Source organism: Ctenocephalides felis, unplaced genomic scaffold, assembly GCF_003426905.1.
Source record: "Ctenocephalides felis isolate EL2017-DRISC unplaced genomic scaffold, ASM342690v1 CF-g0.4_SCAFFOLD_00845, whole genome shotgun sequence".
Lineage (NCBI taxonomy): Eukaryota > Metazoa > Arthropoda > Insecta > Siphonaptera > Pulicidae > Ctenocephalides > Ctenocephalides felis.
In genome coordinates, this window is record NW_020536999.1 from 77,799,929 (window position 1) to 77,824,851 (window position 24,923).

The 24,923-nt window shown below is 31.4% G+C and overlaps 1 protein-coding gene across 1 annotated transcript; it reads right to left on the reverse strand.

Annotated features, from left to right (window-relative positions):
* Positions 1-22,146: 22,146 nt before the first annotated feature.
* Positions 22,147-23,865, reverse strand: LOC113389923. Its single transcript, XM_026626846.1, has 2 exons — positions 23,482-23,865; positions 22,147-22,563 (listed from the first exon to the last, which is right to left on the reverse strand). Exons 1-2 carry the CDS (start codon positions 23,863-23,865, stop codon positions 22,147-22,149), a joined length of 801 nt encoding a protein of 266 aa, XP_026482631.1.
* Between the last annotated feature and the right edge of the window lie 1,058 nt (positions 23,866-24,923).

The window sequence follows — 24,923 nt, forward strand, 5'->3', positions numbered from 1 at the left end:
AAAAATGATTGGACTACTAAAATGACTATTATAAAAAAATGAAAATTTGAAGTTGTATGTAGTTTTCCGTTCCGCATAAAAAAATTAAAATAAAAAACAAAATTTGAAAAAAATGGTTACGGCCGTACAAGCCATGATAAAAATAAATTGCCTTTTTTTAATAAAATTGAAGCTTTCATAAACCCTGCTAAAAGTCAGATTTAAAATTAAATCAAAAGATTTATTGACTAAGCGCGGGAATAATGTAATTGCAACAAAATTACAAAATTGCCACAAGAAAAGAACAAAAATATAAAATTGAACAAAGTATATATTTTATATAATTACGAGTGTATATTATAAGTGTTTATAAATATTAATACAAAATGAAAACAAATAATATTTAAAAGAAAAACAATGTTACTTGAAAACTTTATTAAAAAAATTTGCACTGCTTTTCTTTATATAAGCTGATCAATATCAGACGTTTTTTTAGATTTTGTTCTTTATTTTAATTTTATTTAGTAGCAACGCGTTGCAGCTTTGATATGTTTTATTTAGTTTTGATAGGTGGTAATTTTTTACGGATTTTATGGTAGAAATTAACACAGGTCCACAAAAAAGAGTTGTCTGATAATCAAAATTGGGGTACAATTTATTGAAAAACATTTAAAAACTGGCACAATCTTCAATTTAGATTTTTTTCTGAATGAATTAATTATTATCCAGCGACTTTTCTTTTGTGAACCTGCGTAACTGTTTGCGCACATACGTACTTCCGAAAAAAGAATTTATCATAATTTGATTTGAGTTTTTTTTTCAAAAGCGAACATTTCTCATAAGATTTATAAAAAAATTCGATGTTTACTGAAAAATGCACTTTTTAAATCTGTAGTATTTAGCATGTTAAATGGCGGAGAAAACATTTACATGAAACAGCTGTCTTGTTAGCTTTGAACATTTGGAATCACAATTAAAAGTTCACATTTTCTTTTTTTGAATATGAAAAGTGAAACATAAGATTCTGCAAAAGATATTATTCTTTATTACCAAAATGACGAAAGGACTATACGTATTATTTCATATCCAAAAACAATTGTAATTCGCCATTTGAGTCGTATACTCCTTTAAGCATTGCATCACTATTGAGCTAACGTACTTTAGTATTGAAAATCGACATATTCACGATCTAAATTGCTCGCGACTTTATAAGATTTACTTATTTAATTTTTTTTTCTATTTAAAGTTGCTATGTTCTCGGACAAGTTCTCATTCTTTCTTGCAATATTAAAGCTTGTTAAACTAATATTTAAATAAACTAATATATATTTTATCAGGAAATGCTATTTTCGAACAACAGTTTTTACCAGAGTTTGACTGATGACAAAATTAGCCTTTACAGCCGTATTTGATTAAATATCTAGAAAAATAATCTGTCGTTGAGAAATGCTTGGCGGGCCCCAGAAAAATATCCGGCGGGCCGCGGGTTGCTCATCCTTGATCTAACACATCATCACTACATTTTGATATATTTCCCGATTCGCCCATATTTATCATAGATCTCATCATTTTGAAAACTTTCCTAGCGGGCGTTTTAGGTTTTATATTATTTATATAATTATTCCAGCTTTCTCTTTTTTTTCAAATTGAAAATTCTTCTTACTTCTGCCTTTCATTCAGACTTCGGACACGGTACCGATAACATCGGAGCAAAGCCAAACATTCGATATTTGAAGTGTATTAAATCAATATTTATCTGAAATAATTTTGTGACGTGTAAACAAAACCTTTTCTACTAATTTTTTTTTTTTTTATCTTACAACATACTACATATATTTTACTTCTTCTTTTACATATTTTTACTGTTTATTACATTTTTTTTACGAATATTTCTTCCAAGGGCAGGTCCGTGGGTTGAGTTGAAAATGCACTCAATCATGGTTGCACGATGTCAGAGCCCTCACATTTTTCTGTTGTATAGGGATACAACTCCACTTCCTTTGTATTTCAAAGCGATACAATCTTAGTATCTCTTTACTTCCAAGTGGCATGTTGCCGCTACAGTTATGCCTACGAAAGGCCATTTTCACTTGAAATCATATTTGAAATCTATGATTTTAAATGACAATTTTGTATCAAGCTGCTTTGATACCGAACCGACCGAGGTTGGATTCGAACCCGGGACTAAGATTTGCTAGCCCACGTTCTTACCACGGGACCACGGCCGGCCCGGAGGAAATTATTTCTTTGGTAATTTATTTATAATAATACAAACATTTAATGTTCCCAACAATATAGATACGTTAGAAGAAAATGAAACAATTAATACTCCAAGTAGCCCAATTCCGAGCGCCAGCGCATTAAAAACTGCAAGTACGTCTAGCAATAATTATTCTCAACAAACAATGCAGCAATACACAAGCGGCGTTTCTTGGCAGGTAATTAGCAACAAAAAACGTAACATAACACCGAAACCATTAAATTCAATTACCATAACTCAAAACCGATTCACGGCTTTATCATCTATCAATATGGACAATGACAGTCCAGTTCAACCGATTGTAAACAAACCTAAACCTATTTACGTGTATAGCGTCGATAAAATAAACGACATGAAAGAGGCAATCAACAAGATCATTCCACGCGAACAATATTTTCTAAGAAGTCTGGCAATAATAACTTCAAAATTTTTTGCAGCACAATTGATCAATTTCGACACTTATCTAATTATTTAAAAATTGCAAACGTTGTCTTCCACACGTATCAATTGAAAGAAGAAAATGCCTATAGAATTGTAATAAGAAACCTACACTTTACCACTGACATCGACACTATCAAATCGGAATTAGCAGAGCAAGGTCACACAGTTAGAAACGTAACAAACATCAGGCATAGAATATACCTTTGAATATGTTCTTTGTCGATCTCGAACCAGCAAACAATAACAAAAAAATCTATGACATTTATAAAATATCAAACAACATAATCCGAATTGAGCCTCCGAAACAAAATAATAATATCATACAGTGCACACGCTGCCAATTATATAATCATACCCAGCGATATTGCAACAGACCATATGCCTGTTTAAAGTGCGGAGATGATCACAATACTAAAATCTGTCCCAAAGATCCCAAAACCCCAGCGTTCTGCTGTCTCTGCGGAGGAGCCCACACTGCTAATTATCGCGGTTGTGAATACTACAAAGAAATAAATGACTAAAGAAATAATTTTCTCAATAGTAAGTCAACCGAAAATACGAGATACAAAACAACACTCCATAACATAAACAAACAAGACAAATCACATACATTTCCTCCTAGAATCAAATCAAGAAACCCCGACTTATCATACGCAAACATAACAAGAAATTCTTTTACAAATTTCAATAATCCTATTACGGACTCAGAACTTTTATCTCTTTCCTCATTACTTCAAGAATTCAAATCCTTATTTAATCAACTTAAACAGTATGGTCCTCAAAATGTTAGTTTCACTCATTAATAACTTGAACAATGGCAAAGGTAATTAAAATAGCTCAATGGAATGCCAACGGCTTAATACCACATAAAAACGAATTAGAATGTTTTCTAAAATTAAATCATGTAGATATTATTTTAATTTCTGAATCACACTTTACAGATAAATCAGTTTTCAAAATTCGCGAATATACCACTTATAATGCTAATCACCCAAGTGGAAGAGCTCGAGGTGGCTCGGCGATTCTAGTAAAAAATAACTTAAACCACTACGCTTTTCCAAATATTGAAGAAGAATTCATTCAAGCAACGCAAATTGCGATTGTAACCAATCTTTATGATCTTCATGTATCTGCAATATACTGTCCACCAAAATTCAAAATTTCGTCTTCAGAGTATACATCATTTTTTTCTCAATTTGGATCTAAATTTATTATTGGAGGGGATTTCAATTGTAAGCATTCTGCATGGAGTTCACGTTTAACTACTGCTAAAGGCAAAGAACTTTATACAGCATTAGAACAAAAAGTAAATTCCCAGATCTCTTAGATTTTTTTATTTTTAAAGGCATTTCCAAATTTCAAATGAATATTGAACCAAGCTATGACTTATCGTCAGACCATTCCCCAATCCTATTAACATTTAGTACGCTACCGATTCCTGTCCATTCCATTCAATTTTTACATAATAAATTCTCTGACTGGGTCCATTACAAAAAATTCTCAACTCTAGAACACTTCCAATTATAAGGCCAAAGAACACGACCGATATAGAAACTCAACTACAATTTTTTACAGAAATCTTATGCACAACAACAGAACAAATCACTCCGACCCCAAAGGCAACAAAAGAAAAAATAACAATTCCTATTGAGATCAAAAATTTATAAATAGCAAAAAGAAAAGCGAGACGCACAAGCCTTCAGATAAGACTTCTTTCAACCACCTCAATAATATCTTGAGGAAAAAAATGAAGGAATGATAAAATCTCTCATTCAAATCCTATCTGATGGAACTTAATAGATTCGACAACTCAATTTGGCAACCTATTAAACGAAAGGGCAAACCACTTCAAATAAATTATCCTTTAAAAATGCCACATCAAAACAGCTTTAAATGGGCGAAGAGTAAAAAAAAAAGGGAAGCATTTGCTGATCACCTGAGAATCACTTTCAAAACATAAGTTCAAATGTAGAAATAGAACAACTACTACAATCAAATATCCAATCATCCTCAATAAGACATTTTTCACCCAATGATGTTTTTGAAGAAATTAAGAATTTAAAAAATAAGTCTGCTCCAGGATTAGATAAAATAACGCCAAGAATGCTAAAAGAGTTGGCCATGAAATCAGTTTTATTTTTAACCAATATCTATAATTCTATATTACAATTTAATTACTGGCCTACTGCTTGGAAGACAGCCGAAATTATTATGATAGCGAAATCAAACAAGGGCCCTCACTTCACTTCTTCATATCGACCAATCAGCCTTTTGCCAATTCTTTCTAAACTAATGGAAAAACTTCTACATCGCAGATTGCTCGATGATTATACCCATACAAACTGGCTACCGAACTATCAGTTCGGCTTTAGAAGAGAACTTTCCACTACACAACAGTGATCGTGTCTTACAGTCTGGAAGCCTTAAATAAAAAGGAACACTGTGTGTCTGTATTTTTAGATGTTAGCAGGGCGTTTGACAAGGTGTGGCATTCCGGACTTTTATACAAAATCTTTTTAACATTTCCTTCTTACTTCAAAATCCTAAAATCATTCCTACATAACAGAAAATTTCGTGTAAAAATAAAAGGAAAGACCTCTGCCATCAGAAATATAGAATGCGGTGTACCACAGGGCAGTGTGCTAAGCCCATTATTATATCTCCTGTATACGCATAATATGTCTACTGATGAGTTAGTAACTATCAGCACATTTGCTGATGACATAGCTTTAATATCAAAATATATTTTATTAGCCAATTTACAGGTCCAAAAATACTTACTAACACTTCAAGAATGGTTCGCAAAATGGAATATAACAATCAATACCGATAAATCCCAACATCTCATTATTTCCTTAAAACATCATAACAATCTAACTCTTCATTTAAATAACAAAATAATATCTTCCTCCAATAGTGTGAAATACCTCGGACTACATATTGACTCAAAACTAAATTGGAAAACCCACATTGAACATAAGAAAAAACAAATTCAAATAAAAATCAAGGAGCTGTATTGGCTTATAGGAAGAAAATCAGACCTTACTCTCGAGAACAAAGTACTCATTTACAAAACCATAATTATTCCTATTTGGACTTACGGTATAGAACTGTGGGGTTGCGCCTGCAATTCCAAAATCAAAATTATACAAACATACCAAAATAAAATTTTAAGAAACCTCACTGACGCACCGTGGTATATATCCAACTACTGCCTCCACAAAGACCTGGATATTCCAACCGTTGCAGAATACATAAAATCAAGAAGCATATTCCACATCAAGAAATTAGAACTCCACACAAATCCCATCATCAAATCTCTGCAATGGACAAACAAGAAGGCCGTTGATGGTTTTGCCGCCACAATACGTCAAGTATAGAAAAAATATTATTAAGTACTAGGATGTGTAAACGTTATATACTAACTATACACATATATAATCAAACTTAATGTAAATAGAAGTTAGAGATGTGAGATCTTGCAAATTAAATTTATTTGCAAAGTAGATAAAATAATTTTCACGTATTAAATACATCAAAATTCAATATTATTTAAAACTTTATATTTTTCGTTGAAAACAAAATTTTTCTCTACTCGATTTATCTAATGTACTAATTTCTAATCTTAAACTAATAATATACGAAAATGAAGAAAATCTCTAAATAATATAATAAAGGCATTTGGTTATTGTGTTTGAAGACCTCATATACTAAAAGTAAAGTTACATTTGCTCATGTTCTCTAAAATTATTATTGATCAAATTTAGATTTATTGAGGGGTGAGGTTGGCAATCTTCCAAATATTATTTATATTTGTAAAATTAAATTAGAGTTCGATTAATTGCAATTAATAAGAACTATTGGAATAAGGTTATACCAAGGTAAGCAAAATTATTTATAGATTTACAAGATATGCAAACAAAATTTATGCGGCTATTCATCTTTTATCACAAGTATTGTTTATTGTGTTATTAGCTTTTTTTAAACAATATTTAACTTGTAATATATTTTATTAAAAATGGATATATTTTGAAGCACGCGCAAAAATGTTTCATGTAACAATAATATTTCATTAGAATGTGTTTTTTTTTGGATGTTGTTTTGATTGATTGCCTTATGAAGGACAATTATAAAATACTTTATTGATAACTGTATATATTTATTTTATACTGTATATAAGTTATAATAGTATCTACAATAATTTTAATATGTTTTTGATTACGTATTGATTGATTTGATTTTGGTTTGATTATCGATTGATGATTTTTGTTTATATATCAATATAATTCGCATCCTTTGATATGGCGCGAACAGTGGTATTATTGAAACTTCATCGATGAGGAATAAAGAGAAGAAGCCAGAAAAAAAGGAATTAAGCCCGGTGCACACGACGCCAGTTTTCATGCTGGACAGTTTTTGTTTGTTTGTTACTCTAGCAACGACATGATAAATCATAATTCACGATCATGCCCGACATAATTTGCGATCTGGCCTGCCAAATTTCACGCATTCACAACGGCGGTATACTCATAATTTCTAAGTAAAACCGTTGCCTTAGCAACGTCGGAATTTGATTTCATAACAACTTCAGTCCTTGCAAATTCCTGCCGTATTTTACGAATAGAGCATGTCCTATTCGGCGATAGATGAACGATCTCGTGGCCGATACTTTCAGTGTCCAATAGGAAAGCTGTATTTTGTCACGTAAATATCAACGCGTACTTGATTCATGTACTTCGATTTTGAAAGCGTTTAGTTTTTATTTTGTAAATAGCTATTGTGTATATATAGCGACGTGAATAAATGATTAGTTTAGGAAACGCAGTTCAGTAATTTTAAAATATTCAAATTTCCGAAAAAATTTAAATAATCATTTTTTTTCAAATTTTCGTAATTTTATCTGAAATATCAAAAAATTTCAAAATTTCCAAAAAATTAAAAAAAAAAAATTCACATCGTTTTATTTCAAAAATTTCAAAATTTGCAAAAATACTCAAAATTAAAAAAAAAAATAGTGGGGTGTATGGCATCGTGCTTTAAGGCAAATTGCTGGAACTTCCCGTACCGTAACGAAATGATCGAGGAATATTAAATGTTTTAAAATAGATTATTATAAATATTGTAACATTGTCTAATATTTATAAGAATTATATAAACTGAATTAGAAAGTTGAAATTATTTGTTTAAAGTATATTAGAACAGAATTAAAATAAAAAGCTGAATTATTTTCGATATACAAAAAAAAATTTTTTTCGAAAAAAAAAATTTTTGAAAAATAAATTTGAAACAAGAAATTTTTTCTCCAAAATCAATTATTTTGTTAAAACAAGCAGAAAGTTTTTTGAATCATTTAAATCGGACGCTTAGTTCTCTCAAAAACTGCCATTTTTTGCACATTTAGCTCTGTATCTTCGAAATGAATGGGCCTGCCTTTGCCAAAAAATAGTTACCACTTCTCCCAATCATTACTAGTTGAATGTTTTTAGATCATTCAAATCGGATGCTCCCTTCTCTCAAAATCTTGATTTATATTTTCTGCACTCATTGCTCTTTATCTCCGTAATTGCCGGACCTGCCTTTTCCAAAAACTAATCAGCACATCTCAAATTTTTGAAGAAAAAAAACAAATATTTTTTTAAATATCGTCGATCTCCAACGGGACAAAAAAGGCCCTTCACTGCTGCAGTGATTCCGGCCTTCTACGTGGATCAAATCCAAAAAAAAATTTCGTTGAACTAGATAATATTGTCTGTAAAATGAACTATGATAAAACAAAAATCAAAAATTGATTAAATGGCGGCGTTTTTTAAAAAAAAGTTTTTGGACTGCCAAAATTCGATATTTGATCCTATCAAAAAATCGATAGTTTATTTTACGGAGAACTATAATATAGAACATGTACAAAAAAAATTGATAGTGATCGGATCATTTGTTTTTGAGTAATCGCTGCAGCAAATTCGAAAAGTGCTGTTTCGAGGAAAACCCGTTTAAAGATAAAATGATCGTTATACTATATACTATATATACTCATTAAATGGTTGTGATTCAAAAACTATTTAAGATATCGATTTAAAATTTTGGTACGTTATTTTTAAAGGTAGAACCTATCGAAATATGAAAAAATTGAAAATTCGACTTTTTGAAAATTTCACACTAGTTGCGCCCCTTAAACTTAAGCATTTTATTATCTTTTAATTATTATTATTTCACTTAATTCCAATCAAATGCGATACATACATGTTTTTGTTTACAATTCATACTATTCTCTGTTTGTACACTTATAAGCATGTAGTGTATTTTAGACCTATAAAATATAAATTGTGAAATTCACAGTATATATTTATAACTAGCTGACCCGGCAAACGTTGTTTAGCTAAGTAAGGTATATTCTAAACAATTTCTAGAGAATCAAAAATATTAATACTTTAAGTGTATAAGGATGTGTTGTTTGAATGCTATAAACCCCATTAGTTTGTCTATATTTTATCAATACAATCAAACTGGAAGTTTTATACATTTTCTATAGAAAACATGGTATAATCCAATCCAAGTCATTTTTGGTCTTTCGACATATTGATTACGTTTCAAGTTTGTCAGATTTTTTTTTTTTGATTCAGGATTTTGTGTATAATTGTAATAATACTATTGAGCTTATACAAAATTTTTAAATTTCTGCGAGGGGAGATAGAAAATGAATTAGGATTCTTCTTTAACCTGCTTTTTGATGAAAAGTTCCAAGTAACATTCGATGAATTGAAGTAAATTTAATAAAAAGTATAGAGTAGAGCAGATCGAGGCACAAAGGTCCAATTTGACTTTGAGCCTATATAAACTATATTATGAAAAGCAAACCAATCATATCACAAATAACACATTTCAAACGAACAATTATCTGACTACGTTCAGTAAAACTGCCAGCTACTTCATCATTGTAGAAATGTGCTTTTTTGCTGTCTTTCGAAAAAATTGTTATGTAGACCTTTTTACCCCATTTACCCTAATTTGAAATGGCCATGTGGCAAACAGGTTGAATGTCTTATTTTAATTTTAAAGGTATTTTACAAAATAATTACACTTTTAACTAAAGCTAAAAAACAGCCAACGGAAGAAAATACTTTTTATTATGAATTTTCAAAGATTACAGTTTATCTCCAGATAGCAAAGTCATAAGAATCAAGGTTATAGCTGCTTATACATCTTTTTTCCTCTACTTTTTAATTCCTTGTTAAACAATGCTTAACTTTACTGGTTTTTGACACATCGCTGGTGGACCTTTCTAACCCTGAACCTTCATATATTATTAAATGAAACTTATTATTTATCAAATTTTTATTAAAAAAATAGAACTACAAACAAAACTACTTACCACAATTTAATCATAATTAAATAATATTCACGTAAAACATCCTATTAAATGTAATTGAACATCATCTGTCAAAATCGTTTGACATTTCACGTGTTAGCCACCGTCCATTGTTTAATTCAAGGTACGCTTCTACAAAAATTTTCAAATTAAAATTAAAAAGTTTCTACGCGGATTTGAAATAATTTCTCACCTTTTGGACTTTCTCTGGATTGGCACAAATTTTTCAAGACTAAGACTGGCCAAATCGATTCAGCCGTTTTCGAGTTTTATTCGGACATTTGAAAGAGAGCTCCATTTTTATATATAAGATAATCTATTTGAAAATGCTCGAAATTAATATTAATCATAAAATAAGTGAAAATCTGGCGCAAAATTCTTGCTCGCCAGAAATCCTGTTACGATAGAAATCATGTTACAAGGAATACTGGCGTCGTGTGCACCGGGAAAAAGTTGGTATGTTTCGAACGTATGTAATGAGATAAAATCGACTTCGTTTCGATAAAATCAAATTTTAGTTCGTTTGAATTTCATTTAAACATTCATTTTTTATATAAGAATGATATTAACCCTCCGTCGGTCGGCGTGGTCTGGCCAGACTTTTTTCGACTTCAATTTAAAAAAAAAAAATACTTCTAGTAATCCTATCGACTTGAAATTTCTTGACTCTTCCTAAAATTTCATTAGCTGTCGATCAATGAAGAAATTAGGTCGAAAAAATGTACAGAAGAATAATTATAAGGATATTAACTTTTTTATACTTCGAACGGTCGGAAAGGTCTGCCTAGACCACCCATACATTTTGTATGAAATATACGTTTTTTGATATATGTAAACCAGTATTTTGTCTTTTTTCATGGTATTTTCTATTCAAACTGCGTTGTATACTTGTTTATCTATGGTTGTATATATTCTTTGCTATGTGTTGTAACATGAGTGTTAGTATTTTCATGACGAGAGTTGCTTGAAAACCTACCGAACATATTGGTAATCGCAAACACTGAAAATCGGATGAGTAATGCACACATTATCAACAATTTTTCTACCCGTACTGCGTACGAAATTTTTTTTTGGCAAACCTGTAGTGAAATTATATTTTCACTTTGAGTTTTACAGCTCATTTCAAAGGCGACGAACCTCATTTCGTTTTCATTTGAATTTTACATTCATTTCAAAGGCGCCGAAAAAGAATATTGTTTTTCATTGATATAAAACAGAAAAATTAACAAAAAGAGCAACGATTTTTTTATATTTCTTGATTTTTTTTATATAATATAATATGTAATATTTTTATTATAAGCAAGCTCAACACACGCAAAAGACGGTAAGAAAAAGAAAAAATCAAAACTATAAATATTTATTACTATAATCGTTAATATATAAGACACCAAAAACTCATTTATCCCATATAAATGCATGTAAAATGAATGGTGGTCCAGCCAGACCTTTCCGACCGTTCGAAGGTGAAAAAATTTCCGACCGACGGAGGGTTAAAGTCTTTTGATTTGAATTTGATTTTCATATTCTTATTGTACATAATTATTTGAAATAAAAAAAATATATATTTTTCTTATACCATTGAATTCACTGATCGATTTTGATTTTGCAAACTAAGGTGTTATGGACCAAGAGCCAGTGAACCTTTTGAATAACGGTGTTCCTGTAAGGCTGAAAATTTTTGTACAGGTAATTCTTAACGTGCTAAGTACGGAAACGACGGTCTGGCAGGTTTTAGCCCTGCACATCATGGTCGTCCAGGCGTTTGAAAGTGTAAAAAATACCCGAAAATTAAACTTGTTCCTGTAAGGTTCAAATTTTTATACGATGTAATTCACTCATTGAGAAGTTCGAAAATCAATCTGCCAGACCATTTCGACCTGCACAAGTACCTGCCAGACGAGCCGGAAAGTGAGCAAAAAATGCCCCAAAATAAACTTTGCCCTGTAAAGCTGGAATTTACATATGTGTTTATCTAAGCAATTCGAAAAAGGTCTGTGCAATTGCCAGACCATTTTGGCTAGCATAAGCCCTTGCCAGACGAGGGCAAAAATGCTATGGCGGGAGGGCGAATAATAGGCGTTGCGTGAAAACTTAGCATATATTCGAACTGTATTATGAGAAATTACAAATTATGGTCAAAATAAATTTAATTAGTTACAATGAAATACGAGGTCTGTTCAAAAAGTACCCGGAATTACTAATAATTAAATTTCGCGGGTCTGGAGTGTCTGATTGTCAAAATTTTTTTTTTATTGTGTTGGTATACATGCCCCTAAAGTATGATGAAATTTTCAGCTATATTCACTGTTTACTTTGTCTGTGGTAGTCGCTAAGGTTCGACGTGTTTTTCTGAGCTCGGCGATTTTTACAATGGAAGAATTGAAAAGTCAAAGAATTTGTATTAAATTTTGCGTAAAAAATGAAATAAAGTGTTGCAAAGTGCAAAAATTCACCAGATATGGCTCCGTGTGACTTTTTCCTATTCCCAAAGTTGAAGAGACCCATGAAAGGACGGCGGTTTTCCTCGATTGAAGAAAATCGCTGAGAGTGCTCAAGGACATATCAAAAAGTGAATATCAAGGGTGCTTCGAAAATTGGAAAAAACGCTGGCATAAGTGTATTATATCTGGGGGGGACTACTTTGAAGGGGACCACATTAATGTAGACGAATAAATAAATATTTTTTTGAAAAAACGAAAATTCCGGGTACTTTTTGAACAGACCTCGTATATATCATCATGAATTAATCATCATTATCAGATATATCGCTAATTAATACTTCAATTCAGGCTTCTATTGAGTAGCTATTGAATTTTATGAAAATAGGTGAAAATTGGAAAAAAACATTTATTTCTGAATGTTCAACGGAGGGTAAGAGATTTGAAGAAAAAATTTCACAGGTAAAAATTATGAATTTCTTCTTCAGAAAAAAAGAAGAAACCTATTAAAGCTAATAATAAAATTCACGAAATTCGTGTCCAACGTGATTTGGTTGGTTGCCTATTAGCGCGATAAATCCAATAAAATATTGATCTTGAAAAAATATTATCATATCCCATTACAATTGTTAGCTTCTCGAAAAAGTTTGTTTTCATCAAAAAATCTGATTCGTTAATTTTATGTTTTCTCGACGTTTCAAGCCATTCTGAATCGAATGAGACCAAATTTGGAAAAAGTATGTATGTGTGAACAGATTTTTTTCCGTAAGTAAATCGACGTTTTCTCAAAAACGACTGGACCGATTTAAAAATTCATCAAAATTTGCAAAAATTAATATCGCTTTTTTGGCATTTATCAAAATTAGACCTTTTATCGACGTTTGCTCAAAAACGCCTGAACCCATTTCAGAAATTCAAAAGCCATTTGATGTACCTCGATGAGGACTATCGTTTGTCTGTTTAGTGCGACGATCTGCCGTTTCTTTGTAATTTGGAGAAATTGTTAAACTTTTCGTCCACATTTAAGCTCATACCACCGAATTGATTTTAAAAAATCAAAAAACTGTTCGAAAGATATTAGTTGGGAATGATACTGATTAGTTTTAGGTGAAAATCTACCGAGCTGTTTTCTTGTAATTAACTGTTGAAAACAAAATTTAAGCCGATTTTCATGGAATTTTTTTGGGGGATATATATATCATGGTCTTATAGAATTTAGTGAGATATTACCGCATTACGACAAGTAGTTTAATTTTAAAAATTCATCAAAGTTTGAGAAAATAAGTAGTTAATTTCACATTTGTTAAAATTAAACTTAGACAATTTACTTGGTGTAACGCCAGAGTACTTGGTCTTAATGAACATACTGAACCATTGAAATCCTACGAAAACTGGTTCTTTGCTTTTAGAAAATACCCCGAGTTAACGTCGTGTTCGTTCGTTTTCAATTATCTGCAATAAATCCACTCGTAATACTTTTAATCACTCATAAATTAATTTATTTTTTATTGATTAAGTCGGGAAGTTCATGTATTTTGCCTCAAGGCAAAATACGAATACCAACTAGTTTTAATGTCACTTTGCCACGCAGATGGAACTATCTATAAAACCGCGAAATCAGCAATGATTGAAGTCTTACAAGCAACTGATAACGAAACTTAATATAACTGATTACGAAACAATTTGGTATGATGCTGTTGTTTTCGATGGATTTTATTTACTGCATTCAATGAAAAATATACCAAAAACATTTGGTAATATTTCAAAAAAATAATGGCAGCACATGCCGCACGAGTAGATATAGTTTTCAAATAGTCATTTAAAAGTACCAACAATTCTTAAACCTCAAAATACTGGCTGGATATTGATTGAAAAAATATTTGATTTCAATTGGTTCGTGGGAGATGCCGTTCCTTCTTCAATTTTTGAAATAATATCACAACATCCTTTTCGTATTGCTGAGGAGGATGCAAACGGAGCTGATCAACACATAGGCGGTAATGTTGAAATATTTAAATTTGTAATATTTTATATAAATTGTAATTTTTCATAATATAGTTTGAATATATGCTAAGTTTTCACGCAACGCCTATTACTCGCCCTCCCGCCATAGCATTTTTGCCCTCGTCTGGCAAGGGCTTATGCTAGCCAAAATGGTCTGGCAATTGCACAGACCTTTTTCGAATTGCTTAGATAAACATATATGTAAATTCCAGCTTTACAGGACAAAGTTTATTTTGGGGCATTTTTTGCTCACTTTCCGGCTCGTCTGGCAGGTACTTGTGCAGGTCGAAATGGTCTGGCAGATTGATTTTCGAACTTCTCAATGAGTGAATTACATCGTATAAAAATTTGAACCTTACAGGAACAAGTTTAATTTTCGGGTATTTTTTACACTGTCAAACGCCTGGACGACCATGATGTGCAGGGCTAAAACCTGCCAGACCGTCGTTTCCGTACTTAGCACGTTAAGAATCACCTGTACAAAAATTTTCAGCCTTACAGGAACACCGTTATTCAAAAGGTTCACTGGCTCTCAGTCTATTAATGATTAATTTAGGGAAATTCGGGCTTTGGAAAAATCAGATTAAATTCATTTGTGAACTTTTGGTATGAATATCCTGCTTTTTGTCATTTATGCCAATTTATGCCAGTAGTTATCATAACAAAAAAAGGATTAATGCATTAAACGCAACGTTCCTCTTTCCAACAAAAATATACCTAGACACTATTGACAGATATTTAAGAATATAATTTAAAAAATATGTGCACAAAATGTATCGTTAATTTCTATTTTGCATTTGAGTTGTTCTCATTTCAAATACCTTACTCTATATTTATATTTCAAGATTTAAATATAAATAAATTCTATATATTATGTGCAAATGAATACGGATACTTGTTTTGTCTACAGCAATTCTTAAAAATATATTTTTGTATTTTATGAAAAAAGGTATAGTTTTGTGTCATTTTATAACTATGGTCTCATAAAATTGCCAATATATCTAGGTAAAATCTGGTTGCCACGATCCCTGCCAAAGCTGCGGATTTGCTTTTGGTTGCGAGAAGTATAAATTTTTATCATTTTACTACGGATACGCATAAAAATCTTCAACCCGGGTGCCAACGATTCTTTTGCACTATTTATTTTTTTATAATTTTATTATACTTCTTGAATCATATAATAGGCGTTGTCTTGCGTAATCGAAAATATTGCTTATATTAAATAATATTAATATAATATATTACATCTCTATTTTGTATCTGCCTAAGAGTCTGTGTTTCAGGCTAGTAATCTGATGTCATGTTACAATATGACTGTTTTTGGTGGGATTTATGTACAATTATTGTTTGAAAGTAACTCTGCTATTTTGTACTAGACGGCAAGGGGCCGCACAAGAACCTCCCGGAGGCCGCATGTGGCCTCGAGGCCGCAGGTTCCCCACCTATGGTATATAGTATAACGATCATTTTATCTTTCAGCGTTTTTCTCGAAACAGCATTTTTCGAATTTGCTGCAGCGATTACTCAAAAACAAATGATCCGATCACTATCAATTTTTTTTGTACATGTTCTATATATAGTTCTCCCGTAAAATAAACTATCGATTTTTTGATAGGATCAAAAATCGAATTTTGGCAGTCCAAAAACTTTTTTTTAAAAAACGCCACCATTTAATCAATTTTTGAATTTTGTTTTATCGTAGTTCATTTTACAGACAATATTATCTAGTTTAACGATTTTTTTTTTATTTGATCCACGTAGAAGGCCGGAATCACTGCAGCAGTGAAGGGCCTTTTTTGTGCCGTTAGAGATCGACGATAATTAAAAAAATACATGTTTTTTTTCTTCAAAAATTTTGAGATGTGCTGATTAGTTTTTGGAAAAGGCAGGTCCAGCAATTACGGAGATAAAGAGCAATGAGTGTAGAAAATATAAATCAAGTATTTGAGACAACGGAGCATCCGATTTGAATGATCTAAAAACATTCAACTAGTAATGATTGGGAGAAGTGGTAATTAGTTTTTGGCAAAGGCAGGCCCAGGCATTTCAAAGCTACAGAGCTAAATGTGCAAAAAATGGCAGAGATTGATAGAACTAAGCGTCCGATTTAAATGATTCAAAAAACTTTCAGCTTGTTTTAACGAAATAATTGATTTTGGAGAAAAAATTTCTTGTTTCAAATTTTTCGAAAAAAAATTTTTTTTGTGTATCGAAAATAATTCAGCTTTTTATTTTAATTCTGTTCTAATATACTTTAAACAAATAATTTCAACTTTCCAATTCAGTTTATATAATTCTTATAAATATTAGACCACGTTACAATATTTATAATTATCTATTTTAAAACATTTAATATTCCTCGATCATTTCTTTACGGTACGGGAAGTTCCAGCAATTTGCCTTAAGGCACGATGCCATACACCCGACTAATTTTTTTTTCAATTTTGAGTATTTTTGCAAATTTCGAAATTTTTGAAATAAAACGATGTGAATTTTTTTTAAATTTTTTGGAAATTTTGAAATTTTTTGATATTTCAGATAAAATTACGAAAATTTGAAAAAAAAAATGATTATTTAAATTTTTTCGGAAATTTGAATATTTTAAAATTACTGAACTGCGTTTCCTAAACTAATCATTTATTCACGTCGCTATATATACACAATAGCTATTTACAAAATAAAAACTAAACGCTTTCAAAATCGAAGTACATGAATCAAGTACGCGTTGATATTTACGTGACAAAATACAGCTTTCCTATTGGACACTGAAAGTATCGGCCACGAGATCGTTCATCTATCGCCGAATAGGACATGCTCTATTCGTAAAATACGGCAGGAATTTGCAAGGACTGAAGTTGTTATGAAATCAAATTCCGACGTTGCTAAGGCAACGGTTTTACTTAGAAATTATGAGTATACCGCCGTTGTGAATGCGTGAAATCTGGCAAACCAGATCGCAAATTATGTCGCGCAAGATCGTAAATTATGATTTATCATGTCGTTGCTAAAGTAACAAAAAAACAAAAACTGTCCAGCATGAAAACTGGCGTCGTGTGCACCGGGCTTAAGTGTACCTATTGCCGTAAGACCTTATAGGAAGCTAGGGATGAACATATTCGGACTGCCCACAAACAGAAGGCTTGCCCTTTATAAATAAAAATGATTCAAAAAGTGTAACCGTTTGGGTTGAAGAGAATCAACGCAAAACTTCAAAATTTTATTTTATACTAGCTGACCCGGCAAACGTTGTTTTGCAAAATAAGATATATTCTAAACTATTTGTAGAGAATCAAAAATATATATACTTTAAGTGCATAAGGATGTGTTGTTTGAATGCTGTATACAATTAGGTATTATAAAAACAATAAACCCCATTAGTTTGTCTATATTTTGTCAATACAATCAAACTGCAAGTTTTATACACTTTCTATAGAAAACATCGTATAATCCAACCCGAGTCTTTTTTGGTCTTTCGGCTTATTAATTACGTTTCAAGTTTTTCAGATTCTTTTTGGATTCTGGATTTTGTGTATAATTGTAAATAATACTACTGAGCTTATACAAAATTTTCAAATTTTTGCGAGAAGAGATAAAAAATTAATTAAGTATTTCTTCTTTGTGAATTAAAGTAAATTCAAAAAAAAGTATATATGTAGAGCAGGGCGAGACACAAAGGTCCAATTTGACTTTGAGCAAATATAAAGTAAATTTTGAAAACCATAACAATTATATCATAACAAATAAGACATATCAAACAAACAATTATCTGACTACATTCAGTAAACTGACTTCTACTTCATCATTGTATAAATGTGCTTTTTTGATGTCTTCCAAAAATGTGTTATCTAAACCTTTTTATCCTATATGCGGTGTAACTTGTAACGGGCAGGTGGCAAAAGGTTTAAGCCTTATTATAATTTTAAAGGTATTTTACAAAATAATTACATTTTTAGCTAATGCTAAAACTACCAACGGAAGAATATACTTTTATTATGGATTTTCAAAGATTACCGTTTATCTCCCCCATTTCAAAGATTATCGTTTTCAAATCAAGTTTGTAGCTGGCTATACATCTTTTTTCCTCTACTTTCAAATATTATTGTTAAACAATGCTTAACTTTACTAATTTTTAGCACATCGGTGGTGGACCTTTTTAATCCCGAACCTTCATATATTACCATCTATTCTGCGATAAATTCTGGGAAATTATAACTGGAAAAATGTTATTCGACAAAATGTCCATTTGATCGATACCAAATTTAGGTTCTGAATTTAAATAAGATAATTAAAAAATAATATAACCTAGGAAATGGTTTTATAAATACCAATGAGTATATAATGATATCTTTCAGAGCACCGTGTTTGAGAAAAATATGCCAAAAAGTGCATTTTCATATTAACATATCAAAAAAGTTAATATTTTGAGTTTCTAGTAACACTTGCGGCCCGTTTACTAACGTTTTTGTGTATAAATATAACTACAAACAAAACTACTTACTACACATTTATCATAAATAAATAATATTCGCGTAAAACATCCTATTAAACGTAATTGAACATCATCTGTCAAAAGCGTTTGACATTTCACGAAATTGCCACCGTCCATTGTTTTATATAAATTACGCTTCTACAAAAATTTTCAAACTAAAAATATAAAGTTTCTACCCGGATTTGAAATAATTTCTCACCTTTTGGACTTTCTCTGGATTGGCACGAATTTTTCAAGACTAAGACTGGCCAAATCGATTCAGCCGTTTTCGAGTTTTATTCGGACATTTGAAAGAGAGCTCCATTTTTATATATATAAGATTAAAGCTAACACAAATTATTAGGTAATTAATTCTAGTAATTATAATAGATATGCAGGCGCAAGTATTATTGTATCTGCAAATGGCACTGACTAGATTTGCATTGACGGTACTAACGGCTGTGGATTCAAAATGCATATGCTCTTAGTAATTGATGAAATTTGGAGTGGAATTTTGCTTCTTGCACAGACAAGACAAAATAATTTCTAAAAAATACAATTATTTCATGACAGACGATGCTCCAGCATATTTTAATCCCTATTCATGCGTTACGGTGTCACCAGGTAAATTATTGTGTTCATGGAATGTGCCCAGGAATTGAAATGAGCTATGAAATTACCATCAACTATGAAGATTACCGATAGATAGAAATATATTAGATACAAATATATTACAGATAGATAGGCAAATTTATGAGAAATTAATGGCAACTCGGATAATTCTAATTAAAAAATACCACTTCGTGGTACAGTAAAAGTCAATGAAACTGCTGTGGATGCATCCCTTCGGCAAAACTAAAAGTGACCGTAGTTTTCTTTGAGTTTTACTTACCCTTACAATCGTTATTTAATATACTGTTTTAATATATTATTAAACTCGATACTTCAGTGCGAAATATTATAACAACCATCACAGCACAGGTATTACGAAATCCTCACTTTAACTTTTGATTAACAGGTAATGAAACATGTAAGATAATCAGATGCAATATTAAAACTTTACGGCGTTTTGAACAATATGCTCAAAACCAAAACTTCAGCACAGCGTTTGATTAATACTTTAACCCTTTCGACTCGGATGCCGCCGCTCCGGCGGCATAGCCATTTTACCGTTGCGCTCAGATGCCGCCGATCTGATCCGGCGGCATGATATGTTTTACCGTTAAGCTCGGATGCCGCCGCTCCGGCGGCAAATCGTGTCGGCGACGACTCGTCGCAAACTAAATTTACATTTAATTTTATTATTTTTTAAAAATTAATTTACTATTACATTCATTTATTGATTGATTTATTAATTTTATAAATAAATATATAACAAAATTAATTTAGTAGCTCATGATCCCCATAATTCTAATAAAGATCTGTGCAGAAATGATTTTTTAAACAATATAGCATGGTTTTGAGTGCAATTTTTTTTTATTTCCAAAATTTTCTATTTTATTATCATAATAAATATTTTTAAAAGCAATATAACCACATTTTGAAAAAATCCAATACAAAAAAAAATTCTGAGTTGAGAGATAAGTATAGCACTATAATATTCCGAGCGCAGCGTACCGACTGGCAGTCCGCCTCCCGAGTCGAAAGTGTTAATATGGTAATCCAGAAAAATTAGGTGTCAGAAAATATATTTAAAAAAGTAATAAGTAAAGGGTCTGATCGTGTTTCCATACAGAATTGGCCCCACCCTGGTATTTAAATAATATTAATGCCAATATATAGCATTTTTCGAGAAAATTCGAAATACCAAATTTCAAATCCGTAGCTTATCATTTGGCCGAGATATCATTGAAAATATGTGAAAGTGGCCCCTCTTTTCAAACTCACTTTTAGCCGGAACGGTGCAAGATATCGAAAAAAAAATTTCATCGTTGTGTTCACAGTGCACTGTACTATATTATTTATAACAAATGAAGTTTAATAATTATTTACAAGTGCATAAAAAAGTTGAAATAATTTTTTGTTCTGCATTCTCGGCCAGTGCAATTGTTTGGACCGATTTTTAATTAGCATCATTCGAAAGTTCATATATTTTTCCTTTGTTGAGCAAAATTTTGTTAAATTCTATGTGGTAGAACACATCGAAAAATTAAAAAAATTGAGGGAAGTACCAGCGCGCCTCGGGCATATTGCAACGTGCATTGATTGCGCTGGACAATGAGCACACGCTTTAACAAAAACTCTGCATAGAAATATATATTATAGAAATCCATTTGTATGTTTACATACGTTCAAAATGAGTCAAGCATTCCTAAAGCCGGCCCCAGACGTAACTGTATGCATGTTTATGTTTATGTACTTGCGCAAGCATATCACAAATGTCAAATAATAAATGTCAAAACTTAACCTAAAAATATATCTTTGTGATAATTGGTATTATTTTTTACTAAATTATTTGTGATTAGTCTATTACTGTAGGTCATATTTTTTATATAAGAAATGGATGACAATTTTATGGCTATGTCATTTGTATTTGCCACGAAAAAAATGGAAAATAACTAAAAGGAGATCTATTTGGTGCAAGGAATGGCTAAGAAAAATAGAACTGTTCTCGCATATAAATCTATTAAATGAATTCAAAGTAGCACCAAGGGATTGGCACAATTATCTTCGCATGGACGAAGAAACTTATTTAAAATTGCTAAAGATGGTTTCACCTCTAATTAGAAGACAAGATACTATTATGCGTAAAGCTATTTCGCCACACGAAAGGTTGACGGCAACATTAAGATTTCTAGCAACTGGAAGGAGTTATGAGGATTTAAAGTTCACAACATTAATATCTCCTCAGGCATTGGGTGTAATTATTCCTGAGACGTGTGAAGCTATATCTAAAATACTGGAGAAAAATTATTTCAAAGTAAGTATAAAAGTCAGTATGAAAGTATATTAATGTATTTATTTATTTATTCTTAAACAAGCCGTAATCAATAACTAGTATGATTATTTTAATGTGTCAGGTTTGTTAATAATTAGCAATTAAAGTTGGATTCAATATTCTGATATACATATGGACACAAAGCCTACTTCTAAAATAAAAAGAAATGAAATGAAACATTTAAAGATTTAATATTACACTAATCATAAAAATTAAATCAACTAAAAGACTTTTTTAATTTTCTTATATTCTTTATTAATATTCATCATAATGTTCTAAATATTCTGCTGCTGATGGATATGAAATGTAATCTTCATCTGAATTAGTATCGTTCATGAATCTTCGAACTACTCGACGATTCAATTCACTCATTTCGGCTTTAAAAATAGCTTGATCAATGATATTTTTTATCATCGGCGTTTGTGTTTTTGGCATATGTCGAAGTGTCGCTGCTATATATTTTCCATATGCTTCATAGTCCTCAGTACGATTGTTTAGGCGTTTATTTATTGACATCAAGACCTCATTTTGCAGTTCTTCTGTTGTGCTCCGCCGCTTCCGTTTAGGAGGTCTTGAGCTGCCGCTAGGTTCAGAAGAAAAACTTGGAATGGAAGAAGCTCTCACAGATAATTCTTCATCCCCATCATCAATAAAGCAATCACTTTCTATTTCCTAAATAATATATATAATTCAGTCTCCACAAACAAAAGAAGATTGGAAAAAGACAGCAAAGAAATTTGAATAACGTTGGAACTTTCCACATTGCCTAGGCGCGATTGATGGCAAACACATAGACATTATTCCTCCTAGTGGAAGCGGGTCTTATTACTATAATTATAAATGTCGTCATAGTATGGTGCTACATGCAATAGTAAATGCAAACTACCAATTTATCATATGTGACTTTGGAGTTAATGGCAGGATATCAGATGGAGGTGTACTTCAAACAACCGAATTCTATGACAAGCTACAAAAAAACAAATTGAATATTCTATCAGACGAACCAATCAAAAATAGTTCTGAAATACTGCCATGCATATTTATTGCTGATGATGCTTTTGCTTTGAGAACGAATATTATGAAACCATTCCGTCAGTCAGATCTTACTTCAAAAGATAAAAAGATTTATAACTATCGTGTTTGTAGAGCAAGACGCATTGTGGAAAACGCTTTTGGTATATTGGTTTCTAGATTTAGAATATTTAAAACACCAATAAATGTCCAGCCAAATAACATTGATCGTATAGTACTGGCAAGTTGTGCTTTACACAATTATTTGATGACTAATTCTACAAACTCATATACTTATGCAGAATGTTTTGACAGAGAAAATATGAAACAGGGATGTATTACACAGGGGTTGACTTCTAAAGATTCAAACATGAAACATTTAAATCAACGATATTTAAGAAATAGTCCAAATGTCGCAAAAATCTGAAGGAAAAAATATGTGCATTATTTCAACAATGAGGGAAGCGTGCCTTGGCAAGACAACTTTATTCATTGACATTATGAAAATTATCATTATCTATGTTATCCTTTGATTTGTATAATGAATACTTCTAATAAATAAAGTTACTGTGAACTTACTTGATCGAAATTAATCCCTGATATATTAGAAACATGGGCCCGTGGTACCGAATGATCATCATCAAGAAAAGTGAGAAGTTTGAAATACCATAATTTCGGTTCTGATGTGCCTGCGCCAGATCTTTTAGATTCATCAATTTTTTTTTCTTTTCTATAATTTGTACGCAAGCTATTAATTTTCTTTACTATTAAGTTACGATTAGCACTTGGTTCTATATATTTGTACTGTTCCACTAATTTATTATACGCAGAATTTTTCAAAATTTTATCATGATAAGCTGCAGATTTGACTTGCCACAAGCAGGGTTCATTCCGATATATTTCTATGAAGTCTTCCATGATCTCTCTGATTCCTCCTTCTCCATGTTGGTTTACATAAGACATATTTAACTTCCCGAAGGAGAAGTTTATGTTTTCATAAAAAATCCGAATTTTATGTTTTCTCGACGTTTCAAGCCATTCTGAATCGAATGAGACCAAATTTGGGAAAAGTATGTGTGTGTGTGTGTGTGTATGTGAACAGATTTTTTCCTTTAATTTTAATAAGACAATAAAGCATGTGTATATAAACTAAACTATGCAAGTTATAATAAAAATATTTTCAAAATAAAAAAATATAATGTTGAATAATAACATAACCTATATAAAATTATAAATATAAGGTTGGGGAAAAAGAAATCCATTATTTTTTCGGTAGATGGCTGTAGTGATTGATATCTCATAAACTATCTATCAAACAATTTCAAATTTATGCTCGTTGTCAAGGTAACAGTTCGCACAAAAAGAATTTGTTTGCAGTTTTTTGTTTTGTCCATTCAGTTCTGAGTTACACGGCGTTAAAGATTGAAGTCAACAAAGAGAAAATTCGGTTCATTTTACAGTTTTTCTTTGATAAGGGCGAAAATGCAAGTCAGGCGTCTGAAAATGTGAATAGTGTTTATGGTCCCGATACTGTAACAGCTAATTACGTGCAATTTTAGTTTCGTCGATTCCGTTCGGGTATTTTTGACGTTAAGGATGCCCCTCGCGAGGCATCACAGAAGAGGTGTCGTGCTCCATCAGGACAACGCCAGGCCACACACTTCTATAGTGACTCGTCGGAACCTCCAGGAGCTTGGTTGGAAAGTTTTGATGCATCCACCATACAGTCCGGACCTCGCACCAAGCGATTACCACCTTTTTCTTGCATTGCAAAACTTTTTTAGTGATAAGAAATTGGCATCAAGGGAAGAGTGTGAAAAACAATTGCTGGAGTTTTTCGCTAATAAGGATCAAGACTTTTATGAGAGAGGCATAATGAAGCTACCATTAAAATGGCAACAAATTATAGAACAAAATGGTGCATATTTGGCCTAAATCGGACAATGCAAAACATGTTAAATAAAGTCTTGAAGTTCACGTAAAAATAATGGATTTCGTTTTCCCCAACCTAATATGATAAA

What these genes read in the sequence shown, in the direction of transcription:
- LOC113389923 (XM_026626846.1), bottom strand. Translation starts at nt 23,865, where the DNA reads ATGTCTTATGTAAACCAACATGGAGAAGGAGGAATCAGAGAGATCATG. An exon ending in CAGGGATTAATTTCGATCAA is followed by an intron (nt 22,564 to 23,481) that starts GTAAGTTCACAG and finishes TATATTATTTAG; the next exon opens with GAAATAGAAAGTGATTGCTT.